The sequence below is a fragment of the Leopardus geoffroyi genome, chromosome A2 (genome assembly GCF_018350155.1).
Source record: "Leopardus geoffroyi isolate Oge1 chromosome A2, O.geoffroyi_Oge1_pat1.0, whole genome shotgun sequence".
NCBI classification, from domain to species: domain Eukaryota; kingdom Metazoa; phylum Chordata; class Mammalia; order Carnivora; family Felidae; genus Leopardus; species Leopardus geoffroyi.
In genome coordinates this window covers 37,195,252-37,221,738 of record NC_059331.1, presented here as the reverse complement: position 1 = coordinate 37,221,738, position 26,487 = coordinate 37,195,252, and the positions used below count along the sequence as shown (strand labels likewise).

Below are 26,487 nucleotides of genomic sequence, written 5' to 3'. Positions count from 1 at the left end.
GTTGCTAGTAATTATATCTCATCCTAATCTTTAGCAACACAATACAGAGAAAAGTAGAAGACTAATGCTATTTCTACTAAATTGATTTCCTTTAAAAATAAAATCCTAAGATTAATGTAAAAATTTTTGATTTTACAGATGAAAAGTTGGAGTCCTGGGCAGTTTGTTAACTCTTCAACATCATAGCCCAAGATCATCTCCAAGAAGTGAAATTTAAAATCAATTCTTTCAGATTCCCAAATCAATGCCCTTTTCATACTATTACACTTGCTTTCACTGAGTAATGAAATGGAACTTCAGGGGCGCCTGGGTGGCACAGTCGGTTAAGCGTCCGACTTCAGCCAGGTCACGATCTCGCGGTCCGTGAGTTCGAGCCCCGCGTCAGGCTCTGGGCTGATGGCTCAGAGCCTGGAGCCTGTTTCCGATTCTGTGTCTCCCTCTCTCTCTGCCCCTCCCCCGTTCATGCTCTGTCTCTCTCTGTCCCAAAAATAAATAAACGTTGAAAAAAAAAAAAAAAAAAAGAAATGGAACTTCAGACAACACTGGCCATCCAGTGAAACCACTGATTAATTCAATGCAGGATGAATTCCTTTCATTAAACTCTGTTTTTCCTAGATTAAATAGTGAGTGGAAACCAATGTTTATTAAGATTCTACCTCAGCATTATTTGATTTCCTCACTAATCACATAATGGGAGATGTTCTCTATAAACCCTTAGAGAGGAATCTGGAAACCCTTGATTTGACATAGAAGCACTTTTTTTCTCCTGATAATCTAGGAGTGCTGGTAAACAAAAATTGACCTCATCAAAGGTCCCAACTCAGTTGCATTTGGCCAAACCAGACCTAGTTGTGATAATGGTAATAACATCATCAGGCCAATTACAGGAGGTACACTGTGGCCAGATAAGGAGAATGCCAGTAGTAATTTAGTGATTGAAAATGGGTTCACTAATCCAAATTACATTTCCTCTTTTTTTTTCTTTTTTAGTAATGGTCTTGATCCCTATTCTGATCTCCTCATCCAAAGTAACATTTACATGCACCAGACGCTCTGCCCGGGATTTTAACTTTTCCTAATCTATCCCCACAACAACCTGGTGAGTAGTATAATTAAAATCACCAATTAATGGCAGGATCATAGAAAGTCTTCACTGTTCAGAGGTGGAGAGAAGTTATAGGCTACTCTGAAAATCTGATGAAAACTTAGGGATGCTTTGGGAACAAAAATGCATATAATCACAAGATACACACACACACAAACACACAAACACATATACTTTCCAGGGGTGTTCATATAAGTCCAAATATGAAGTTATATATGAACTTGGGTTAAGAAATTCTGAGTAGGAAACTCAGGCTTAGAAAGCCACCAGCAGCAGTAAGTTGCCTAAAGTACCCTAACAGTTAAGGGGCTGAAGTATGATGGGACTCACAACTGTTTAACCCCAGAGACTGCTTCAAAGCCAACACCATGTAGTTTCCTGAGAAATGGCAGTAAATTCAAACCCAAGCACATTTTGATTAAACTAGAAAGCACACTAGTGTCACGACTGCAGAATATTAACTTCAAGGAAGATCATCACCACCGTTAATAGAACTCCATTAACCTTGGGAAAGTGCACTTGTCTTCCAACTCAGGAGAAAGATCAGGCACTGGGAGCCCATTTGCCTTGGGCACATCCCAAGGCAGGACAGTCCACTTGGCCATTGAGCACATCCTGGCTTTGCCTGGTGAGACTGTGGACCCCGGCCTGGAACAGCCAACTCCCATTGCCCAGAGTCACTCAATTCCCCATGGCCTGAGCATCAGCTGAGTGCTGAGCTGCTGAAGTAGATGCAGAATAGGACACACTCAAGATGGTAGTTACCAATGGACTTCGGATTAGGCTGAGCAAAGATGAGTCTCCTGTGTTAGACGTGTCAGTTTTCATTACCTGCACATGAAATGAAGGAGGCATGCTGTGATGGGCACTTGATTAAGAAAATTAAACTAATTTAGCTGTAATCCTGTAAACACAGAGAGGCAAAGGCCCTGAGCTCTTTAATTTGCTGATTTGGCCCCATGAAAAAGCTTAAATGGTAATGAGGATCTTTTTTTTTTTTTTTTTAATTTTTTTTTCAACGTTTATTTATTTTTGGAACAGAGAGAGACAGAGCACGAACGGGGGAGGGGCAGAAAGAGAGGGAGACACAGAATCAGAAACAGGCTTCAGGCTCTGAGCCATCAGCCCAGAGCCTGACGCGGGGCTCGAACTCACGAATCGCGAGATTGTGACCTGGCTGAAGTCGGACGCTTAACCGACTGCGCCACCCAGGCGCCCCTGAGGATCTTTTTTTAATGAGAAATGTTTTTTAACATCTGAGATTGGCATTTCTTCGCCATTATGAGGGAAACATTCACTCAGTCGTTTTGATACTTGAAATTGTATTTATATCACATAAAAAATCCCATATAAGTCTAACTTGAATCTCAGGTTTTAAGTGAATTTGATTAACAGAGGAATTTGGAACACAAAATTTAATTTTTGAAGAGAAATATTTCTAAGGTTGCATTTTGTAAATTTACCAGGAGATGGCAGTGTCTGACAAAGGGTTTTGATACTCCCTTCCACATCCCACCTCCACCCGCTCTCTCTGTAAAAGTTTTTTTTTTCTTCAAAAGCCATGGCAAATAATTACAGAAATATAGGCGATACTCAAACATTACAGGTGCGCACTGCAACTAAAACCAGTTGTTTCAATCCTTTGGAAAAGTAAAATATTTATTTTTAATCCTTCTCTATCCTAAGTAATGGGTTCAATTTATCTCAATAAATCAAACCATATTATGAGATTAATTTATGGTAATGCAAATAAATTTAAATCAATGAGAATTATTTTTGTAAATACTGACTCAATGGGACTGTTCCATAATTTCTTTTTTACGTTATGACTTTCTAATAATTATGTCATCAGATTTTGCTGTTTTTTTTTTTTCCAATTCAATTTACCATTAATGTGTGCTGGGCACTAAACTACAATCACTCTGTCAGACATATTACCTTCCTTCAGGCGTCAAGAAATAATAAACAGAAAGATAATAGTCAAGGGTCAGGAGGAAGGAATTTGGAATTTAGAGTCTGCCAGTTCTGGTTCAAACCCTTGTTTTAATTACCCTGAAAATGGCATTTTACGATTACTCCTTTTTTTCATACTACTTTCTGTTTGTGTGTATGTCCACTTTCCACTGTATCTCAGGAACTGTGCTCTGAGTTTATATCTTCACACACACACACACACACACACACACACAATATTTTATTCAATAAGTAAGCCAAGTACTGTGCTAAGAACTGAGGCTGCAGTGGTAAATAAACTAGACAGTTCTTTCCTCTATGAAGCCTGCTTTCTGGGGAGCAGAGGCAAACAATAAAAATAAATATACAAATAATAGATGAGTTTCAGAAGGGATCATTGGTACAAAGTAAAATTAAGCCAGAAATAAAAAGTCTGCAGGTGTGGTGGAAGAGGACACCAGACGGGTCCTGGACATAGATGCCTGCCTCTCTGGAATGTCCTCCTTTATTAGACTGGCATTACTGCCATCAATCTTCTAGAATAGGATGCCTTGGCTTTCTGCATTTATAAACATGGGCAGTCACGTGTGGCGACCGTAGTCTCTCCTTGTGGCATCTGGTACCTCCAGGTTGTAGGTGGGACCTTGTGGGAGGGTAGAGATTTCCGGCACTGATGCTCTTTTCTCCTAAAACCTGTGAATGAACAAGGGGCCAGGTGCTGACACCTGCATCATTGGGTTTCTGCTCCTGTGGGCGTTCTGCTTCTGTCTGTCATACCAACATACTTGTCACTTCTGTTCTGTAGGTCCCTATGGATGCAAGAGGACCTCCTTTACCAGGTCCACCCTGCAGGCCCTTCCCCACAGCTCCCCTTTTATCGCTGTTCATATGCTCTCTGAGCTGCCTCCAGCTCCTGGGTGTCCTCGGGGACAGGGCCCACCACCTCCTCCTCGACTATTTGTAAGATGATCTGAACAGTATGAGTGGATGTGTTCAGCATGTTCAGCTTCTGTCTTGTTGAGTCTTTGAGAAGACGTAGAGATGGCCTCACAGGCTTTGTAATGCAAGGGTGCTGCTGGCTGAGGACGCTGTTAAGCTTCCTCAGGTTTCTCCAGACATACATATGTTGGGCTGTGTCATTTTCCCTTACTGAGCTGGGCTGCAGGTGTCTCTTGTGGAGAAGAAAAGAGTCTTTTCGTAGAAAAGCAGACATATCATTTCTGCAGATGTGCCTCGTACAGAGCCCATGTTCCTGGCTCTGTGAGAGATGAGGCACACCCCTACCATCAGGGGCTTCAGGTGTCCTAATGGAGAGAGAGTCACATGCATTAAATGACACAGAGCTTCTGCTCTACAATAGTGGAAGCACCACTAATGAGTCCTCGAGTACAAGAGCGAGAGACGTGAATCTCATGGGAATGAATTGGAGGCTGTGGACGAGAAGGAAGAGAGGAGATGGTGCAGAGGGGAGGGTGTTGGACTCCATGAGATGGAGTTGGAGGCCCTTTCTGGCAGGGCCCACGACCTGGGCAGGGAGAGTGGGCGCAGCGTGAGGTCCACACAGAGCTACGGCATGGGTTCAAGCCCGGTTCACGCAGTTATCATCTCTGAAACGTCACGGTGGCCAAAGTGCACCTAGTTCATTATCTAAATAAAGACTGTTGTTTCCCTTGGTTTTCTGAAGGTTCTGGATCTGTGTGAAAGAATGCCCTGGAGATTGGTAGTTCAACTTGGTTCTTATGGGATGCTTGTCTGCCTAAGTTTGTGTGCCTCTGTGAGACTAAATGTGATGAAAGGTTGTAGATCAGCTGTTTGGCTTCCTTGGCCTTCAGCCTGAGTCAGACTGTTAGGGGGAAATTCAGGGTTGACCAAGGAACCGCCCCTGCTGGACTCCTGTCATCGCACCCCTGCACTGCTGTCACCACGCTGGCTGAAGGTTTGCATCTCCCAAACTTCCCTCACGATTGCTTGAGGCTTTGCCTGTGTTCCTGCCGTCTCAGCCCTAATACCAGGTCTCAGTGGGGCCATCTCAGGGCCTCAGCTTTGTAATCTGAGAAGCAGAGATAATGTTGGTCTCTGAGGTCAGTGCGATGAAGAGGTGGTTAAGCACATAAGAATCTGTAAAATGTATGGCATGAATGGACACTCCCCCTTCTCAGGGTGGAAATGAATGTATCCGCACACAGATCATCAACAGATGTTCACTCAGTTTCCTGAAACTAAGGGTATAATGCCTGAGGCTGGGAGATTGGCAATTCCTGTTTCAAAAGATGCAATAAAGATGCCTGTGTGTTTTCTATTAAAATTCAGGTCCTACTTTACAAAGAAGGAAAAGATAACTGTGAGGATGTGTACATTCAGGGATCTACCTCTAAGATCTGAAGATAATCTTCTTCCATTGCAGGTAGACGCACAAATGCAGCCACACAATTAACTGCTCATCCCAGGCCGCACATATATCGTAGAAGACAGAATGCATAGAGGAGAACACAAGATCCCATTGCAATAACCCCAAATCTCTTTGCCTTAGAGGACAATTTGAAGTTTGAAGAGGACCCTGAACTATGACCAATAGGCTGTGGCGATGTGATATATTTAGAAAAGTTGTCTGATATGCGTATTTGAATGAATTCTTCCCCTGAACATTCCTATCCCCTCTATTTTGTCTTCCTCATTTCCCTGACAAACCCATCACAGTTCTGTATCTCTGTCATTATCTGCTTCCAGGAGGATCTACGGTCATTCTATGTTGATGTCCACAGTGTGACCCCTGTATACACGGTCACAAACAGGTAGAATCTACAGTAATAGGGGCAGAAGATAAGTGACTGTTTGAATTGTATTGACTGCACATGTCCCCCTGGTTCCTTCTGGGGTGGTAGCCACAACCTTCCTCTAGATCTGGTGACGGTGGTGTTCACTCCTCAATAGATCCTCACAAGCACACGGCACCTGCTAATCACCGTGGTGTGTGGTGATCAGCAGGGCAGCTATCAGTCCCCAGGAAGTGGCTGATTCCTGATTGCAAGACATGGGTGAGGGGTCAGCAGTGTCTCTGGTAGAACAGCGAGGAAACCCTGCATTAATCCACATGTTGTGGACTTTTCCCACCTACTCGCTATCTCACAGCACCAATCCAGGTGGGCACTGAGGAAGACTAATGGTGGTAGTTTTGGAGTGAGTCTTATGAGGTCCCATATTCCTCTCAGTGTATTGAGACAGAGCACAAGTGAGGGAGGGGGAGACGGAGAGGGAGACACAGAATCCAAAGCAGGCTCCAGGCTCTGAGCTGTCAGCACGGAACTGAACGAGAGTCTCAAACTCACAACCCATGAGATCGTGACCTGAGCCGAAGTCAGACGCTTAACCGACTGAGCCACCTGGGTGCCCCTCCTCCCACTGTTTCCTTAATGACAGATGGGTAGGACAGAGGTCAGTGACATGATACTGTTCCTCCCTCACCACCAAGGAGGATTTGGTTGTAAGCATCTGGCTCTTTCCGGGTCCTCAAAGCCCATGTATTCTGCCACAGAGGCCCTGACGCCTGCAGGGCCCTTCTTCCTCCCAGGTTGTGGAGACAACCAGCCCTCCAGCAACATTGGGGTCATGGCTGGGCCACCAAGGGCTCAAAATCTGGCTGTCCACATGCTTCCCTGTGGTGGCTGGGAACAGCAGTGCTCCAGTAAAGGTCAGCATGAGCAGGTTCTCTAAACAGGATTCTCATCCACTGTGATCAGGGCCTGCGTTAAAACATGACAGGGGAGAGGGGGACACAGGAGATGTGGTGCCGTTTCCTGGACAGGGCTGCACAGAGCAGAAGGCCGAGGGCTGCTAATCTCTGGATTCTGGATGATAGGTGAGCAGTTTAAAACACCACAGCCTTCTCTTACATCAAAAGAGAAACCTATATCTCCACCTATATCTCTTCCTCTGATATGAAGAGATGGCAATTATTATTTGAAGGCACAATTATCTACCTATGAGTCTGATGGAAATGATTTCATCCATCTTCATCCCTAAAGCACTTTTCATTGAAATTACCCATATAGAGGCAGGAAATTTATACCAGATGTGTAGCTCCCACTAGATGCACATTCTGACCTTGTCCCATTTGTGTCCTCAAAGACATTATTGACAACTTGAAAAATAAGCTCTCAACATCAAGATGGTGATGTTAGAGAATGTGGTATAAATGGAATTTCATATGTTCTCAATTAGAAATAATTTTTAATGGTGAAGGAGAAATTAAAAATATTGTCATTTTTAATTGAAATATAGTAGACTCACCATGTTGCATTAGTTTCAGGCATATATCATGGTGATTCCATGTGTATACATTACGCTCTCCAGGTACCTATACAAGGGTAGCTATATCGGGAAAGCATGCAACGCTTTCTTACAGGATTGATGGTATTCTATGGGCTGTACCTTGGATCCCAATGGCTTATTCATTCCATAGCTGGAAGCCTGTATCTCTTTCTCAGAGGTGTCAACTTTTTTATTTAACCCAAGTATTTGGGTGCTAAACACCATGACCTGTAGATCAGCAGGTGTCAATTTGCAGTCTGTATTTCTGCGAATGCTGCTTAAATCATTACACATGATATCATTACGTCAATAAATTCGGTTTCATTCTTCACTCAGTAAAAAGGAGAAGGAAAAGGTTTCTTTGTGTCCCAAGAAAGCCCTTCGCTAAGACCCTTCTGGATCAGGAGAACAGGCTTCACTGGACCAGCTGCACTCTCAGTACTTCCAGTTGAGCAGCCATGGCCTTGAGCATTGCAGGAATTCCCACCGCGGCCGGCAGAGGGCGCGCACGCACCACGCCCAGGGAGGGGCCGGGCCTCTGCGTGGGCAGTGGTGGCCTGAGAAGGCGCCCACTAGGCTTTTCTGATGCAGGGCGCCCCCGGGCTGTTAAGGCTTCCTTGCTTCTGAGGACCCAGTGCCTCTGAGTGTGGGCAAAGAGCCAGAGCTGCGTTTCCAACAGGTTCCGCCCCGGGGCCTGGGGGAGACCTTGGAGACTTCTCAGCCCCTTGGCCTCTCCTAGGTGGTGGGGCTGAGTCCCAAGGTGGGGGAGGCAAGGCCTGGGCGGCTTCCCCGGAAGCGCGGGTGGTCGGTGAGCGGCATAGTCTCTCGCTTTTTTCTGGGCTGTTCCCTTGTTTGTTCCTCATTTCCCCTGCCGGTATTTCCTGGGAGGATCCGTGGATTCAGGGGGTCCCGTGACGCCACGTCAGAGAGGCTGGGGTTGGTTTGTTCCAGGTTCAGGCTTGTTTCGGGGGAGAAATCCTGACACAAATTCGGAGGAACAGGAGGCGCATTCAGTTGGGAAGTGAAGCCGCCAAATGTTGACTCTCAGGACCTTCTAGAAGAATGAGCTGGGACCCAGCTCATTTTCATAATTTGAAAATATTATCCAAGGCGCTTACAGTAAAGTCAAACAGATGTGTAGCTCCCTGTAATTTGCATGCGACCTTGTCGCATATGTGTCCATCAAAGATATTATTAGTGACTTTTCAGAGAAGCTCCAACATCAAGATGGTGATGTTAGAGAATGTGGGATAAATGGAATTTCACAGAGTCTAAATTAGGCATGATTTTTAAAAAAAAATTTTAAGGGGCGCCTGGGTGGCGCAGTCGGTTAAGCGTCCGACTTCAGCCAGGTCACGATCTCGCGGTCGGTGAGTTCGAGCCCCGCGTCGGGCTCTGGGCTGATGGCTCAGAGCCTGGAGCCTGTTTCCGATTCTGTGTCTCCCTCTCTCTCTGCCCCTCCCCCATTCATGCTCTGTCTCTCTCTGTCCCAAAAATAAATAAACGTTGAAAAAAAAAAAATTAAAAAAAAAAAATTTTAATATTTATTTTTTTTCTTTTTTTTTTGAGAGACCCCCAGCTGGGGAGGGGGGAGAGAGAGGGAGGCGCCAAATCTGAGGTAGGCTCCAGGCTCTGAGCTGTCAGCACAGAGCCTGTCGCAGGGCTCAAACTCATGGACTGCAAGATCATGACCTGAATCGAAGTTGGACGCTTAACTGACTAAGCCACCCAGGTGCCCCAGGAATGATTTTTTAATGGCAAAGAAGGAGAAAATAAAAATAGTGTAAAGGATGTCGATTATTTATTGAAATATTGTTCACACATTTGTTGTATTAGTTGTAGGCATAAAGTGTAGTCATTCCATATGTCTATAAATTATGTTGTACTTAACCACAGTGTAGCTATCATATGAAAGCATGCAACATTATTATTACAGGATTGACTCTATTCCATTGGCTGTACCTTGTAGCCCTAGGACTTATTCATTCCATAGCTGGAAGCTGGTATCTCTCTCTCAAAGGTGTCAGTTCTTTATCTAACCTAAGTATTTTGGTGGTAAACTCAATTACCTCTTGTTCAGCATGTGTAAATAGGTGGGCTATTTTTCTGTGACCCTTGCTGCAAGCGTTACAAATGATGTCATTACATAAATAAATGTGGTTTCATTCTTCACTCACAAGAAAGGGGACAGAAAAGATTTCTTAGTGTCCCAGGCCCTGTCACTCAGACCCCTCCCAATGTGGAGAACAGGCTTATTTGCCCAGAACACCTTCAGTCCCTCAGCTGAGGGCCATGGCCTTCAACATTGCAGGAATTCCCATGGTGGACAGCAGAGGGAGCCCGAGCACCACAAACCAGGAGGGGCCGGATCCTCTGGGTGTGCAGGGATGGCCGGCAGAGGGCGCCCCATCGGCTTTTCTGACCCAGGGCACCTCAGAGCAGGAAGGGCTTCTGTTGCTCCCAGAGCACTCAGGGCCTCTGCCACTGCCTCAGGACAGAGACCAGAGCTGCGTTTCCACCAGGTTCTGCCGCCCTCCCCAGGGGAGACCTTGGGAGCCTTGTAGCAACTTGGTGTCTCCTGAGTCGCCAGAGAGAAGCTGCCTTGTTGCACTGAGTGTTGAGGAGGGGGCACTGGGTGGCTTCCCTGGGCGCTGGTCAGTCGGTCAGCAGCACAGGCCCTTGCATTTTGTGGGCTGTTCCCGTGTTTCATTCCTCACTTTCCTGGACGGTATTTGAACAAGACGTATTTTATTAAAGGACCCGTGGATCGAGGGGTCTCACGACATCACATGATGGATGCCGTGGATGGTTTGTTCCAGATTCAGGCTGGTTTCCGGGGAGAAATCCTGACAGAAATTCAGAAGACCGGGAGCTGCATTCAGTTAGGATGTGAATACATGAAATATTCATCTCAGGACCTTCTAGAAGAATGAGCTGGGACCCACTTTCCGAGTCCTGCTGGAACCAAAGACCGAGGTAAGGGCACAAACTGTCCCCCACATCTTACATGCTTTTACAAATGTTCATGGTTATTTCTCCAATTAGTGAAGTGGTTGAAAACTACAGAAACCCTGGTAGGTAGGTGACATTAACCTTATGTTATTTTTGAGTTTAAAATCCAGGTGGTAAAGGTAGAGTGTAATATTAGTTTCAGGTGTAAATATAGAATAACACTTCCAGACGTCACTGGGTGCTCATCCCAGGTACACGTCTTAATCCCCATCACCTGTTTCATCCATCCCCCCACCCCTGCCGCCATCCCACTGTGGAAACCCTCAGTTTGTTGCGTAGTTAAGAGTCTGTTTGTTTGTCCCAGTCTCCTTCCCCCAATCCCCCCCAACCCCCGCCCCCTTTGTTTTGTTTCATTTCCATGTGTTAGTGAAATGCTATGGTATTTGTCTTTGTCTGACAGGCTTATTTCACCCAGCATGACATTCTCTCGCTCCATCCACCTCATGGCAAATGACAAGATTTCATGTTTTACAGCTAAATAATATTCCATTCCATATACTACATCTCAATTTCTTCATCAGTTGATGGAAACTTGGGCCGTTTCCATAATTTGGCTGTTGTAGCAAATGCTGCTGTGTCCCTTTGAAGTATTATTTTTGTATTCTCTGTGTAAATATCGCATAGTGAAATTGCTGGATTGTAAGGTAGTTCTGTTTTCAATTTTTTGAGGAATCTCCATGATGTTTTCCAGAGTGGCTGCACCAGTTTGCATTCCTACCAACAGTGCAAGAGGTTTCCTCTTTCCCCACATCCTTGGCAACACACGTGGTTTCGTCATTCATTGATTTTAGTCATTCTGACAGATGTGATGAGTTATCTCATTGTACTTTTGAATTGTATTTCCCTGAAGATCAGTATTGTTGAGCATCTTTTCATGTGTCTCTTGGCTATCTGTAATTCTTCTTTGGGAAAATATCTATTCGTGTCCTCTGCCCATTTTCAGTTGGATTTCTCATTTTTTGGGTGTGTATAACTTTATATATTTTGGACACTAACCCTTCATCAGATGTCGTTTGCAAATATGATCAGGCTGTAGGTTGTGTTTTAGTTTTGTTGATTATTTCCTTGGTGACAGAAGCTTTAAACTTTTATCAAGTCCCATTCTTTTTGCTTGTGTTTCCCTTACCTCAGGAGATATATCAGCAAAGACGTGTGTACAGCCATTGTCAAAGAAGATACTGCCTGTGTTATCCTCTGGGATTTTTATGGTTTTGGGTTTCACACGTAGGTCTTTATCCATGTTGGATTTATAGTTGTGCATGTTGTAAGAAAGTGGCCTATTGTTGTTTTCTTTTGTTTTGTTTTGCAAGATGCTGTCTAGTTTTTCTAAAAACATGTTGAGATTTTTTTAAGGGAATTTATTTATTTTTGAGAGAGAGAGAGCATGCAGAAGAGGGGCAGAGAGAAGTGGAGAGAGAGAATCCCATGCAGGCTCTACACTGTCAGTGCAGAGCCTGACACGGGTTTCAAACTGATGAACGCTGAGATCATGACCTGAGCTGAATCCACAATTAGATGCTTCCGTGCCTGAGCCACCCCTGTGTCCCAAGACCCTCTTTTTTCATTGGATATTCTTTCCTGCTTTGTTGAGGATTAATTGACCATATAGATGTGAGTTCATCTCTGGGTTTCCATTCTATTGATTTATGTGTCTGTGTGTTCTTTGTCTTTTTCTTTGTTTCTATCTTTCCTTCCTTCTTTCTTTTCTTTTCTTTTCTTTTCTTTTCTTTTCTTTTCTTTTCTTTTCTTTTCTTTCGCCAGTACAGTGTTCTCATCACTACAGGTTTGTAATATAACCTAAAGTCTGGAATTGTGAGGTCTCCAGCTTTGCTTTTCTTCAAGTTTGTTTTGGCTGTCTGGGGTCTTTTGTCGTTCCATACAAATTTGGGGATTACTTGTTCTAGTTCTGTGACAAATGTTTTGTTAGGGTGATAGGGATTGCATTACATGTGTAGATTGCGTTGAGGAGTGTAGACATTTTAACAGTATTTGTTCTTCTCATCCATGAACATGAAATGTATTCTCATTTCTTTGTGTCCTCTTCCGTTTCTTTCATCAGTGTTTCATAGCTTTTAGAGTATAGGTCTTTCACCTCTTTGGTTGGGTTTATTCCTGGTCTGTTGTGGTACTTGGTGCACCTGTCAATGGGATTGATTCCTTACTTTCTCTTTCTGTTAATCCATGATTCATCTATAGAAACGCAATAGATTTCTGTACATTGATTTCTGTATATTGCGACTTGTGAAACTCATGTATCACTTCCAGCAATTTTTATGGGGGTCTTTCATGTTTTTTATAGAGAGCATCATGTCAGTTACAAATAGCGAGCGTTCCACTTCTTCCTTGCCGATTTGGTGCCTCTTATTTCTTTTTGTTGCCTGATTGCTGTGGCTAGGATTTCCAATACCATGTGGAGTAACAGTGGTGTGAGGGGTCATCCCTGCCTTGTTCCTGACCTTCGAGGAAAAGCTTTCAGTTTTTCCCCATTGAGGATGAGATTAGCTGTGGGTTTTTCACAGGTGGGCTTTACTATGTGCAGGTAGGTTGAGTCTCAGTCTACTTTGCTGAGGGTTTTTGTCATGAATGGATGTGACATTTTGTCAACTGCTTTTCCTGCATCTGTGGAAAGCATCATATTGTTCTTATCCTTTCTTCTATTACTGTGGTGCATCATGTTGATTGATCTGTGAATGTGGAGCCACCCTTGCAGCCCAGGAGTATATCCCACTTGATTACGGTCAATGATTTTCTTAATGTATTGCTGACTTAAGTTTGAATGTATTTTCATGAGAATTTCTGCATACATACTCATCAGGCTATTGGTCTGCAGTTTTATTTAAAACAAATTCTAAATATATTTTTAAACGTTTATTCATTTACTTAGAGTACATAAAAGTGAGGGAGGGCAGAGGGATGGGAGAGAGAGAGAATCCTGAGCATGCTCCACACTGTCAGCGCAGGGTCCAATGTGGGACTCGAACCCAGGAACTGCAAGATAATGACCTAATCCGAAGTTAAGAGTTGGACAGTCAACCGACCGAGTCACCCAGAGGCCCCTGTAGTTTTCTGCTTTAGGGGAGTCTTTATCTGGTTTTGGTATCAGGGTAATGATGGCCTGATGACATGAATTGGTAAGTTTTCCTTCTTTTTTATTTTTTGTAATAATTCGAGAAGAATAGATATCCCCTCTTCTTTAAATGTTTGGTAGAATTCATCAGTGAAGTCAGCTGGCCCTGAACTCTTCTTGTGTTGGGGGAGATATTTTTTTTATTACTGGTTCAATTTCTTTCTGGTTTCAGATTTTATGTATCTTCCTGTTTCAGTTTTGGTAGTTTATATGTTTTGAGGAATTTATCCATATTTCTCAGAGTGTCCACTTTGTTGCCTATCTTTTTCCCTAATATTATCTTCTAACTGTATTTCTGTGTTGTGGACTGTTATTTCTCCTGTCTTATTTGTGATTTTATTTATTTGAGTCCTTTCTCTCTTCTTTGCGAAAAGTCTGCCTAGGAGGTTTTCAAGTTGATTACTGTTTTTAAAGAACCAGCCCCTGGTTTCACTGATTTGGTCTAGTGTTTTTCTAGTTTCTATTATCACTTATTTCTGCCTTAATGTTTATTATTTCCTTCTTTCTGCCGTCTTTAGGCTTGCATTGTCCTTTTTCTCATTCCTTTGGTTGTTAAGTTTCGATTGTTTGAGATTTTTCTTGCTCTGTCAGGTAGGCTTGTATTGCTATATATAGTTCCATCTTAGACTGCTTTTGCCTCATTCCAAAGGTTTTTATCAGTGCATCTTTATTTTCATTTTCATTTTCATTTGTTTCAGTGTATTTTCTCATTGGTTTCCTGGTTGACCCATTCGTTTAGTAGCATGTTGTTTAACCACCCTTTATTTGTGGCCTTTATTCATTTTTTCTTTCTTTCTTTCTCTCTTTCTTTCTTTCTTTCTTTTTTTTGTGGATGACTTCAAGTTTCCTAGTTTTGTGGTCAGAAATGATGCTTGGTCTGATCTCTGTCTTTGGGTACCTGTTGAGGCCTGATTTGTGACCTAGAATGTGATCGATTCTGGAGAATGTCCCATGTGCACTTGAAAAAAATGTGTATTCTGCCATTTTAGTATGGAGTGTTCTGAATATATCTGTTAAACCCATCTGGTCCAGTGTGTCATTCAAAGCCATTGTTTCCTTGTTGATTTTCTGCTCAGAGGTTCTGTCTGTTGATGTGAGTGATGTGTTAAAGACCTCTACTATCCTTAAATTATTATAAATGAGTTTCTTTACATTTGTTGTTAATTGTTTTATATATTCAGTGATTGTATGTTGGGTGCATAAAAATTTACAATCGTTGGATCTTGCTGTTTGGTTGTCCCCTTTATTTATGAGATAGTGTCCATCTTCATCTCTTGTTACAGCTTTATTTTTTTTAATTTAAGCTTTAGTTGACGTACAGTGCATGATTGGTTTCGGGAGTAGAATTTAGTGATTCATCAGTTACATACAACGCCCAGTGCTCATCACAACAAGTGCCCTCCTTAATACCCATTCCCCCACCCATCTCCCTCCATCAACCCTCAGTTTTTGCTCTATCATTAAGAGACTCATATGGTTTGTTACCACTCTTCTCTTTTACTGCCCTCTTCCCATGTTGTCCTCTGTTTTGTTTCTTAAATTCCACACGAGTGAAATCATATATTTGTCTTTCTCTGATTGACATATTTCACTTAGCACAATACATTCTGGCTCTATTCACTCATTGCAATTGGCAACATTTCATTCTTTTTGATGGCTGAGTAATATTCCATTGTATGTATGTAGGCATTATATATATATATATGTATGTATATACATATATATGTATGTATGTGTATACATATATATACACACACACACCTACCCCATACCTCCTTATACCATCATCATTTGATGGACATTTGGGCTTTTTCCGTAGTCTGGCTATTGTTGGTAATGCTGGTATGAACATTTTGCGCTTTCACTATTAGGTATTTACCCAATTTCACCATTAGGTATTTACCCAAAGGGTACAAAAATACAGTCTTGGTTTTAGAGTTTATTTTGCCTGATATCAGTATTGCCACTGGCTTTCTTTTGACATTATTGGCATGAGAAATATTTCTTCATTCCCTCCCTTTAAGTCTGCAGGTGAGTTTAGGTCCAAATAAGGCTTTGTAGGCAGCATCTAGATAGGTCTTGTTGTGTGTGTGTTTGTTTACTTGCTTTTTCTTCTTTTGTCTATTCTGACACCCTACCCGATGTCTTTTGATTGGAGCATTTAGTCCACTTACATTCAGATTAATTATTGACAGATCTATACTTAGTGCCATTTTATTAGTTGTTTTGCCATTGTTTCTTGATGTTTTCTCTGATTCTTTGTTGTCTGTATCACTTTTGGTCTTTCATTTCCACTCAAAGAGTCTGATTTAAATATTCTTTTCTTTTGACTGGTATTACATTTATTTATTTATTTTTAAATTTAAGCCCAAGTTAGTTATCTTATAGTGGAATCCAGTTTCAGGAGTAGAATTTAGTGATCCATCAAGTACAAAAAATACCCAGTCCTCATCCCAAGTGCCCCCCCTCATGCCCATCACCCATTTAGCCCATTCCCCTATTCACTAACCCTCCAGGAACCCTGCATTCGTTCTCTGTATTTAAGAGTCTCTTATCATTTGACTCCCTCTCTGTGTGGGTCTTATTTCTGCTTTCCTTTCACTATGTTTATCAGTTTTATTTCTTAAATTCTACAGATGAGAGAAATCATATGATGTGTGTCTTTCTCTGACATTTTTTGCTTAGCATAATAGAGTCCGGTTCCATCCATGTTGTTGCGAATAGCACTTTTCATTCTTTTTGATCGCCGAGAAATATTCCATTATATCAATATACCACATCTTCTTCATCCATTCATCAGTCAATGGTCATTTGGGCTCTCTGCATAATTTAGCTAATTTTGATAATGCTTCTGTAAACATTGGAGTGCACGTGCCACTCCGAGTCAACGTTTGTGTATCCTTTGGATAAATACCTAGTAGTGCAATTGCTGGGTCATTGTGTAGTTCTGTTTTTAGTTTTTGTGATAAATCTCCAAACTATTGTCCAGAGTGACTACACCAGTTTGCATTCCCACCAGCATTGCAAAAGGGTTCCCTTTCTCTGCATCCTTGCCAGCACGTGTCGTTTCCTGAGGTGTTAATTTTAGCCATTCTGATAGGTGTGAGGGGATATCTCCTTGTGGTTTTGATTTGTATTTCAGTGATGACGAGTGAGGTTGAGCAACTTTTCATGTGTGACCAATCTGGATGTCTTCTTTGTTAAGGTGTCTCTTCATGTCTTTTGCCCATGTCTTCATTGGATTATTTGGTGTTTGGGTTTTGAGTTTGATAATTCTTTATGGATTTTGGATATTAACCCCTTATGTGATATGTCACTTGTAAATATCTCCTCCCATTCCATTCAGCTGCCTTTTAGTTTTGCTGATTGTGTCCTCTGCTGTGCAGAAGCTTTTTATCTTGAGGTCCCAATAGTTCATTTTTGTTTTTGTTTCCTTTGCTTCTGGAGACGCACCAAGCAAGAAGTTGCTGTGGCCAGGATCAAAGAGGTAGGTTGCCTGTTTTCTCGTCTAGGATTTGGATGCTTTCCTGTCTTACATTTAGATCTTTCATCCATTTTGAGGTTGTGTGTGTGTATGGTTTCAGAACATGGTCCAGGTTCATTCTTGTCACTCTCCAGTTTTCCCAGTATCATTTGCTGAAGAGACTCTTTTTGTCCATTGGATATTCTTCCCTGCTTTGTCAAAGATGAGTCGGCCATATGTTTGAGGGTCCACTTCTGGGTTCCCTGTTCTGTTCCATTGATCTATGTGTCTGTTTTTGTGCCCATATCATACTGTCTTGATGATTATAGCTTTGTAATACACGATAAAGTCCAGAATTGGGATGTCTCCCGCTTTGGTCTTCTTCTTCAAGATTACTTTGGCTATTCCATAGCCAAAAAAGTTTTGTGGTTCCAAACAAAGTTTTGTGGTTCCATACAAATTTTAGGATTGCTTGTTCTAGCTTCGAGAAGAATGCTGGTGCAATTTTGTTTGGGATTGCATTGAATGTGTAGGTAGCTTTGGGTAGTATTGACATTTTATCAATATTTGTTCTTCCAATCCATGAGCATGGAATGTTTTTCCATTTCTTTCCATTTTCTTTTTCTGTCTTCAATTTCTTTCATAGACGTTCTGTTGTTTTTCTTTTAATTTTGATAATGTTTTTTTTTATTTTTGAGAGAGAGAGCAAGAGGGAGAGAGAGAGAAAGAGAGCACGCATGAGCAGGGAAGAGGCAGAGAGAAGAGGGAGACACAGAATCTGAAACAGGCTCCAGGCTCCAAGCTGCCAGCACAGAGCCCTATGTGGGGCTTGAACCCACAAACTGGGGAATCATGACCTGAGCCGAAGTCGGTGCTTAACCGACTGAGCCACCCAGGCACCCCTCTGTTGTTTTCAGTGTACTGGTCTTTTACCTCTTTGGCTAGGTTGATCCTAGGTATTTTATGGTTTTCAGTGCAATTATACATGAGATCAATTCCTTGATTTCTCTTTCTGCTGCTTCATTATTGGCATATAGAAATGGAATTAAACTCTGTATATTGATTTTATATCCTGAGGCTTTCCTGCATTCCTGTACGAGTCCTAGCAATTTTTTGGTGCAGTTTTTTGGATTTTCCACGGCGAATATCATGTCTCCGAGGAGGAAAAGTTTGACTCCTCCTTGCCAGTTTGGACACCTTTATTTAGTTTTGTTGTCTGATTGCTGAGGCTACGACTTCCAACAGTATGTCGAATAACAGTGGTGAGAGTGGTGATCCCTGTTGTGTTCCTAACCTTAGGAGAAAAGCTCTCAGTTTTCCCCCATTGAAGGTGATATTGGTTGTGGGACTTGCGTATCTGGACGTTATGATGTTGAGGCACAATCCTTCTATCCCTCCTTTCATGAGGGTTTTTTGTTTTCCCATCAAGAGAAGATTCTGTATTTTGTCAAATGCTTTTTCTGCATCTGTTGAGAGGATCATGTGGTTCTTATCCTTTCTTTTATCAATGTGATGTATCCCATCAGTTGATTAGCAGACATTGAATCAGTTGTGCATCCCAGGAATAAATCCCACCTCATTGTGGGGATTAATTCTTTTTATGTATTGTTGGATCTGGTGTGCTAATTTTTGTTGTGAATTTTTGCATCCAGGTTCATCAGGGAAATTGGTCTGTAGTTTTCTTTTTTAGTGGGTTCTTTGTGCAGTTTGGAGTCAAGGCCATGCTGGCCTCATAGAATGAGTTTGGAAGTGTTCCTTCCATTTCTCTGGCCATAACCTTATCTTGTTCCTTCATTTGGGATGCATTCCTCTTGTCTTGGCATTTTGGCTGAGTATTTGCCTTCTCGGTGTTCCAAAAGCTCCTTTTGTTACCCGCCTGTGAGATGAATGGCTTTTTGAAGAGGATGTCATCTCGTATCCAGGGCCTGGCACATCAGGGAGTGTCTGTGTTGTGTGTTGCGTGCACTGTCTTGTGTTGTGGCTGCACTATCCTTCAGGCCAGTTGTATGGGCAATGTATGGTCCTTGGCCAGAATGTGGTGAGTTTTATCTAGGTCTGCTCTGATCTGCTTGTTAAATGAGACTTGGAACGACTGCCACTAGAAGTGAAGCCCTGCACAACTGTCTGGTCAAGAGAGGTGGTGTGGTCAGGGGCTTCTGCAGGTCTTCTGGAGAAGGGGCCAGCTTCACTGGGACCGAGGCAAGCCTAGGACCGAAGCTTGACCTAGAAGGCCAGTCTCGCCAGAGCACAGGAAGGTGGGGATTGTTGTAAGCAGGTTAGGCAGGCAGTGTGGGAATTGCCTTGTTTCCAGTAGGTGGCTCTGTGTTTATGCTGGGGGGCAGAGGACGGAAATGGCGCCACCCAGCTCCTCTGTCCCAGCTCCTTTGTCCCCTCTTTGTGACCACTGTGAAAAGAGCAAGGGCTCTTTTCCTAGAGGATTTATGGAGTGAATACTAAATTAATAAAATAGCATACTCCCCATAGGAAGACATCTAAGTCCACAGCCTCCCCCCACCCTTTATACCCCTCCACCACAAAGGCTGCTTACTGTGTATGTGAAGAACTATAGAATGAGAAGGAATGACAGTCCCAGTTTCCACTCATGGAATCATAGCCCTTGTGGCTCAAAGCTCTGCCTCTAAGCCCCCGCCTGTGCCCGATCTGCTGCTCTCCTGACAGTAGGGTCTCCTCCTTTCTGGAAGTGCTATCCAGTGGCACAGAGACACATGGAGCGATAGGGATCCTGAGGTCCTGCAGAGAACCTGGAAAGAAAGCATGCTCTTAGAGAAACACTTCGCCTCTACATGTTAATTGGGCTCAGCTAATTTATTTTAATTCAGAGGTACTTCTCAGCTTAAGTAGAGTAAAATTTGCAGGGTACTTTTGTCCTCTAAAAATATGAGCTAAAATTCTAATTAACAAAATTAACAGAAATGCACCTTGATTTCTCGTGTAAATTTCCGTGTTTTACCCATACCTGTGACACAGGACACGACAGAACCTGCTCATGTGAACCCAAGTGAAGACCATGGTGGGGACTTGCCACACAGGTCATTTTGGATTTTTTTCTCTTCACAACTTAACTTTCAGTGCGTGTTTTCTACAACAAGTATGTCACCTCTTATAGTTCAGAATGTTCATACCCAGGGCACACCTGAAGGGATTCTGGACAGCATGTTTCCCACAAAAAGATTGAATGCTGATGGATATGAAAGTTACGCTAAGACCACTCTATATGACACATACAAAAATATAAGTTGCAGTGAAGGCAGTTTGCATTTTCAGATTGTAGAGATATCCACAGATTTTCTGAACACATTAAAACCCTTGACAGAAACAGGAGAGGAAGAAACAGCAAGAGCAGTGATGCCACATTGAGGAGATCCAGAAAGAATGAGGCAAGCCAGGAGACTTCCAAGGGGAGTGTGGGATCATCCACCTTGGCTTATTTCCAGGAACACCCTGGAAAAGCCCTAAGGTCCTCACCCCTAAGCACACTTAACTTGTAAACTTACCACAAATAGATGCCAGGTGGCCAGTAGAGAAGCCCGTGGACTATTCGGTAAAGGTTGTGCATTTGGAACATAAAAAAAACAAGCAGACATATCATACGACACAGAAACCAGAGACATTGGCAGGAGAGTGTGCTGTACAGAAAGATGTGGGTGTCAGGAGAGACTTAGAACTGAAAACGGCCAGAGCATTTCCCTTGTACTTCTCGGCACTTTTGGTGGAGTCAGGATTGGTATCACTCACGGGAGTGACACCAGCTTCTGGATCTGCTAAAGGCCCTGGATGGGATGGACATTTATTCTGATTTGAGTAGACTGTGGGGGATTATAAACAAAACAAAACAAAACAAACAAAACAAAACAAAACAAAAAAACCCTCCCCACATTCCTCACACAACTTAAACTCTTTGCTCCAGTCAGATCACAAATCACATGCAGAGGGTGTACCTCATCCCTCAGGTGATCCCCAAGAAGTGGAAGACCCATCCTGTAAACCCTGACGAAGACCTGTAAAAGCCTTGATTCAGATGTTTTCACCACTCATCAAACAATGATGGATGGCTGGGGCTCGGGTACATGGATATACATTAGGCTGTGCCTCATGCCTCACAGAGCCCAGCACGCGGACAGGGCATTTCTGCTGAACCGCTATGTCTGCTTTTCTGCATACAGCCCCATTCCTTCTCCACAAGAGACACCTGTGCCAACACAGAGTGGAGGAAATGACAGAGAGATGATATGTCGATCGTGAAACACGAGGAATGTGGTAATGGCGGCAGACACATTTCCCTTGCATCATAATGGTCTGTGGTACCACCTCTGCACCTTGGCCAAAGACCTAACACCAACAAAGATGAGTGTGCTTTACAAGTCAACGCATACTGCTCAGACCATCTTACCAAGTGTTGCTGGTGGAGGGTTCGGGGTGGCCCCAGGGCCACCAAGGTTCAGGAGGTGGATATGCCGAATAGCTCATGGGGGTGCATCTAGGGTCCTTGTCTGCAGAATCTTCCAGTTAATGGAGGAGGTCCCCATGGATCCACACTGTCCTGCAGAACAGAAGTGACAGCTATGTGCCTATGCCAGACAAGAGAACCAATACCAAAAACAGCTGTAACCCAGAGAAGAACGTGCCAGCACCTGCCACCTTCTCTGCCACCAGGATCCAAGAGAGTAGCATCAGTACCTGAAAACTCTGTCCCTGCCACTGGATACCACATACAGCTTGGGGTGGTAGATGCAAGAGGTGGAACTGCTGTCACCACACATCACTGCCCATGTCTGTGGAAGTAAAATGGCAAGGGTCCTGTCCTAGAGGGTTAACAGAAGTAACTACATAGTAATGAAGTAGCATTCTCCAGACAGGCAGGCATCTATGTCCCAGTTCACCCTGCATGCCTCCTCTGCAGTGACTCCTGATGCTCTGTTTTTGGTATATTAGGAACACAACAAGTTGAGTGCAAATAAATGGCTCATATTCTGCTCGTGGAATCACAGCCACTCCTGGCGAAAAGTTCTGCAGCCAGACCCTCACTTTGTCTCCTCTGCTCTCCCTGAAAAGAGTCTTCCCTCTTGAAGTGTTGTCAAAGGCCTCTGAGACCTCTGGGGAGTGGAGGATGCCTGGGATCTTGCAGGGGATAGGAGTCTTCTGTGAGGAACAAGGGACTTGTGGTGAATGTCTCCAAAGCTCAGATGTGTTCATCTTAATTCATAGGGAATTCTGATTTTAAGCATACTACAGGACACAGAGTAATTAAGTCCTACAGAAAACAAGAGGTAAAAATTCACACGACAGAATTAATTCAAGTGTGTTTTGATTTCTGGTATACAACTCCTGGGATGTGTCATGAGACTGTATCAGCTCTAACAGTGACTGGGGACACAAGCAGAAACTGTTCATATGAACACAATCGAAGGACACAATGTTCAGATTATTTTTACCTAAGGTATAGCTGGAAGGATTCCAGACAACTCATTTACCAACAAAGACGGGAAGGTGATGAGTGATGATAATGACTTTGTCTAAGACCACTCTAAATTGCACAGGGCACAGGGACACCTGGGTGGCTCAGTTGGTTGAGTGACCGACTTCAGCTCAGGTCATGATCTCACGGTTTGTGAGTTCAAGCCCCGCGTCGGGTTCTGTGCTGATAGGTTAGAGCGTGGAGCCTGCTTCTGATTCTTTGTCTCCTTCTCTCTCTGCCCCTTCCCCACTCATGCTCTGTCTCTGTCTCAGAAATAAATAAACATTAAATTTTTTTTAATTGCACAGGACACAAAATAAAAAGTTGGAGTAATAATGGGGTTTCTCATTTTTCAGTTTTAAACAATGTGGTAGACTTTCTAGCAGGTTAATCTCCTAGCCAGAATCAAGAAAGGAAGACACAGCAGCCACACTGTTCCCACAGAGTTGAGGTCTGGAAGGGGTGACCCAGGCCAGGAGACTTCTGTTTGGAAATTGGGGTCATCCTCCTCTCGTTATTTCCAGAAACACATCGTAAATTCTTAAGGTATTCAGCCTCTAAGCCCTTTGGGCTTCTAAACTTAGCACAAAAAGATGACAGGCTGAAAATAGAGAAGCTTGTAGGCTCCTAGGTTAAGAGTGTGCGTTTGGAAAACAAATAACAAGCAGACATATCACACAACACATAAAACGAGACTAGGCCAGGAGAGCGTGCTGTACAGACAGATGAGGGCTTCCCAAAAGTGTTACGACTGAGAATGGTCCCAGGATTTACCTTGCCCTTGTCTGCATTCTTTGTACAGTCAGAGCTGCTGTAACTCACAGAGGTTGCACCAGTTTCTGGATCCACTAAGGACCCCGGAAGGGATAGAGGTTTATTCTACTTTAGTGGACTGTGTGAAATTAAAAGAAGCCCTCACCTCATTCCTCCAATATCTTAAACTGTTCCCTACACACAGGTCCTTGGCCAGAGGCAGAGGGTATCCCACATGCCTCAGGTGACCCCCAAGGATAAGGGGGAGAATAATCCCCTCATCTTGATAAAGACCTCACCATGCCCTAGTTCATGTTTTTCGTAATTAATCAAATAACTGAGGACATGTCAGGCTCAGCTAGCAATCTCGAAGTCATCACTTAAACAGAGGTTTCTCAGTATACATTATGGGAAATCACCATTTCATTACAGATTAAGAATAAAAATGAGGACGCCTGGGTGACTCAGTTAATCGTTTGACTCTTGATTTTGGCTCAGGTCATGATCTCACAGCTTGTGAGTTGGAGCCCTGCATCCGGCTCCACCCTGACGGTGTTGGGATTCTCTCTCCCTGCCTCTCGCTCTGCTCCTCCCAGATGCACACACACACACACACACACACACACACACACACACACACACACACACTCTCACACTCTCTCTCTCCCTCTCTCGCTCAAAATAAATGAGCTTAAAAAAAAGGTAAATGGAGAGTACTGATTGGGGTATATCATCAGGGAATGCTCAACCTGGTTATGTTTCTTCAGGCTCCAGGTGGATTGTTCAGTCTTTTCGCTTATCTATAAGCTGCCTTCTACATGGGAAGTTATTATATAACTATATCTGAATAGAAATGTACTTCCACTAATATACAAACGAGAAAAGGAAAACGATGGGTATTTAGCAGTGAAGCCGCAGACTTGCCCTGATAACATCAGAGGACGAAGCTATATGGAGCCTGAATTACGAACGTAGGGCTATGGTTCAAGGAAAAATAAAATAAAAATGACAACCTTAAAAATAGTAACGAAATGAACTCCTGAAAGAAAACTAAAATAAAGTCTTCACGTTATGTCAAGGTGGGAAGAAAGCTAAGGCCCATGTCCCGTCATCGCCTCCAGTCTCCTCTCTTTAGTTAGGGGATGCTGGAGGAGGTGAGAGGGTCTGCAGTCAGGGGAGGGGCCTGAGCTCTACCAGTCACAGGGACAGGTGCTCCGCTGGCTGGGGCACCAGAGGAGAACGCCCTCCTGTCACCCCTTCAGACCACCTGCTATCCTTAGGTAGTAATTGTGGTTCTGTCCAGGACACACGATGATCACCCACAGGAAAAGGCTTTGCCACAGAAATTAGGCTGCTGCACATCACCACGTGCTCCTTACCTCTCCTCGGAGGGTTCTGCATCTCTGAACTTCCAGGCATTGGTTTCGGCCTCCTGTATCCCTCAAGCAGCCTCTTTCCTTCCATCACATTCAGTCTTGGATACAGAAAAAGAATGGACTTCTTTAAGAGTTGCAACGCCTCGTCCTCTGACTAGACACTAAACAGCACAGCTGTCATCCCTCAAAACACCCATAAAAACTCCTGTCACGCTCCCACACCTGTGTTTCAAGCGGGCGACCTCCTGGCTCTGCTCTGCCATTTCCCTCTCCCAGATCCGAGGTTTGATCTGGGGGAGAAAAACACATCCACCTTCAGTCGTGCCAGACTGTGCACCAAAGAGGGAGAGGAGGAAAAAAGGAAACACTTACCCAGTTGTCCTGAGCGTTCTTCTCATGAACTGCGATCTGAAAAAGCAACAATGAAAAGTCCATGTTTAGGAATTCCAAGGACCACTACACTCACCCACATGAGGTACTAAGGGTTCAATAGGTCAGGCACAGCTCAGGTTCCCTGGTGTCTGAAGGTGAGTTCTGCCTGCTGCAGCCGTTCTTGTCTTTGTCCATTTTGTTGCCTATGAGTTATAGTTGCTTTTGTCAGATAAGGCCCAATATTGGGTATGATTTTCAATCATCTGCCCATGTTCTCATCATCCTCCTATGTGTCCCCGAATACAGTTTTACACATGAAACACTTTCCACATGATTGTAAATGTACAATAGGATCAAAACTATTGTTCCATCCTTTCCTAACTCATTCCATGACTGTAGGGTTCAGAGTTCACATAATTCCTTCCCACTTTCAATTGTGCCCTAATTCATCATGTGACAAGTGTCTTTCATCATAAAGCTCTTTCGTCCTTTCACTTAGATCTTCACCATGTTTCCTAGGGTTGCAAAGACCAGGGCCACGAAATGGCACTACCATGTTGATGGTATGATTCATTCTAAGACACACTGCTCTCCTACAGATTGTGATACTTGACACCACCCCCCAGGAACGTTGGCATGGATGAAGTTTCCACACAGTCTGGCCATTGCTTGAAATCTGGAAATGTTGATGAAGTTAATTGGTTTGTTCTTTCTAAATCTTACCTTTTTTATCTGTTAATACTCTATGCATATGTCCTCTGAATTTTTGTTTATATTACTATGTTGAGTCTAAACATAGACTTTTAACTTTGTAAAAAGGTTAGAAACAAAAAGATGAAGAGAGGTTTCATGAGCTGCTGGTAATTAGTAGCTGAACTCACTTGTACTTGTTTATTTCTTTCATAGCTATTTTCCCATTTTCCCTGCAGCTGCCAGCGGATTCTTCTTTGCTGCCAGTTCACACTGTGTCATTTTCAGCTTCCTAAGATGGGAAAGACATATACACGGTCCAGGAGCCAAGGTCCACAAGTTCTGCCTTTTTACCTCTCAGCACTCTTGAAGGCCTAGATACAAATACCTTCCCCCACCTCTCCCATAAATGCACAGACTGACAACACAGAGAAATGAACTGAACACCCCATTTAAGTTAAAGAAAATTCAACCTGTGTCTGCTGCCATGTCTCTACTCTCAGACCTGTTTCCTCTCCTTCATCATAAAGTCATCAAATAATATTGCACTTTGTGCCTTCCCAGAGCTGGACTTTGGTTTGAGCTGGTGAAGGCTCATTTCAGTTCAGTGTCAAAAACCTTGTCTGACCACCCATACCCATTAGGATGAAGCAAGGGATCATCACTAGTCTCACACCTCCGTGGGGAGCCCTGATTCTCAGTCCAGAAGTTGTACCCTGACACAGACAATCACCCTGAAAGACGACCTTCCAGGATATGGCTTCCCCAACATTGCAGCTCACTCCCAGACATCGCTAGAGTCAGGAGTACAACCCCTGCCTCCACCTTCACATATCCTGGTGGAGGAAAAGG

General features: G+C 43.4%; 1 protein-coding gene across 2 annotated transcripts; it reads right to left on the bottom strand.

The window, feature by feature from the left end:
- Positions 1–445: 445 nt before the first annotated feature.
- Positions 446–25,929, bottom strand: LOC123605858 (transport and Golgi organization protein 1 homolog). Of its 2 annotated transcripts, XM_045493525.1 has the most exons (7): positions 25,827–25,927; positions 25,088–25,148; positions 24,946–24,981; positions 24,796–24,863; positions 24,465–24,671; positions 23,219–23,301; positions 21,870–22,240 (listed from the first exon to the last, which is right to left on the bottom strand). In XM_045493525.1, exons 1-6 carry the CDS (start codon positions 25,847–25,849, stop codon positions 23,247–23,249), a joined length of 450 nt encoding a protein of 149 aa, XP_045349481.1. In that variant the 5' UTR covers positions 25,850–25,927; the 3' UTR covers positions 21,870–22,240; positions 23,219–23,246. The 2 variants fall into 2 exon arrangements, 1 of the variants encoding a protein (XP_045349481.1); XR_006715954.1 differs by lacking the exons at positions 21,870–22,240; positions 23,219–23,301; positions 25,088–25,148 and adding an exon at positions 446–477 and having other exon boundaries at positions 25,827–25,929.
- Between the last annotated feature and the right edge of the window lie 558 nt (positions 25,930–26,487).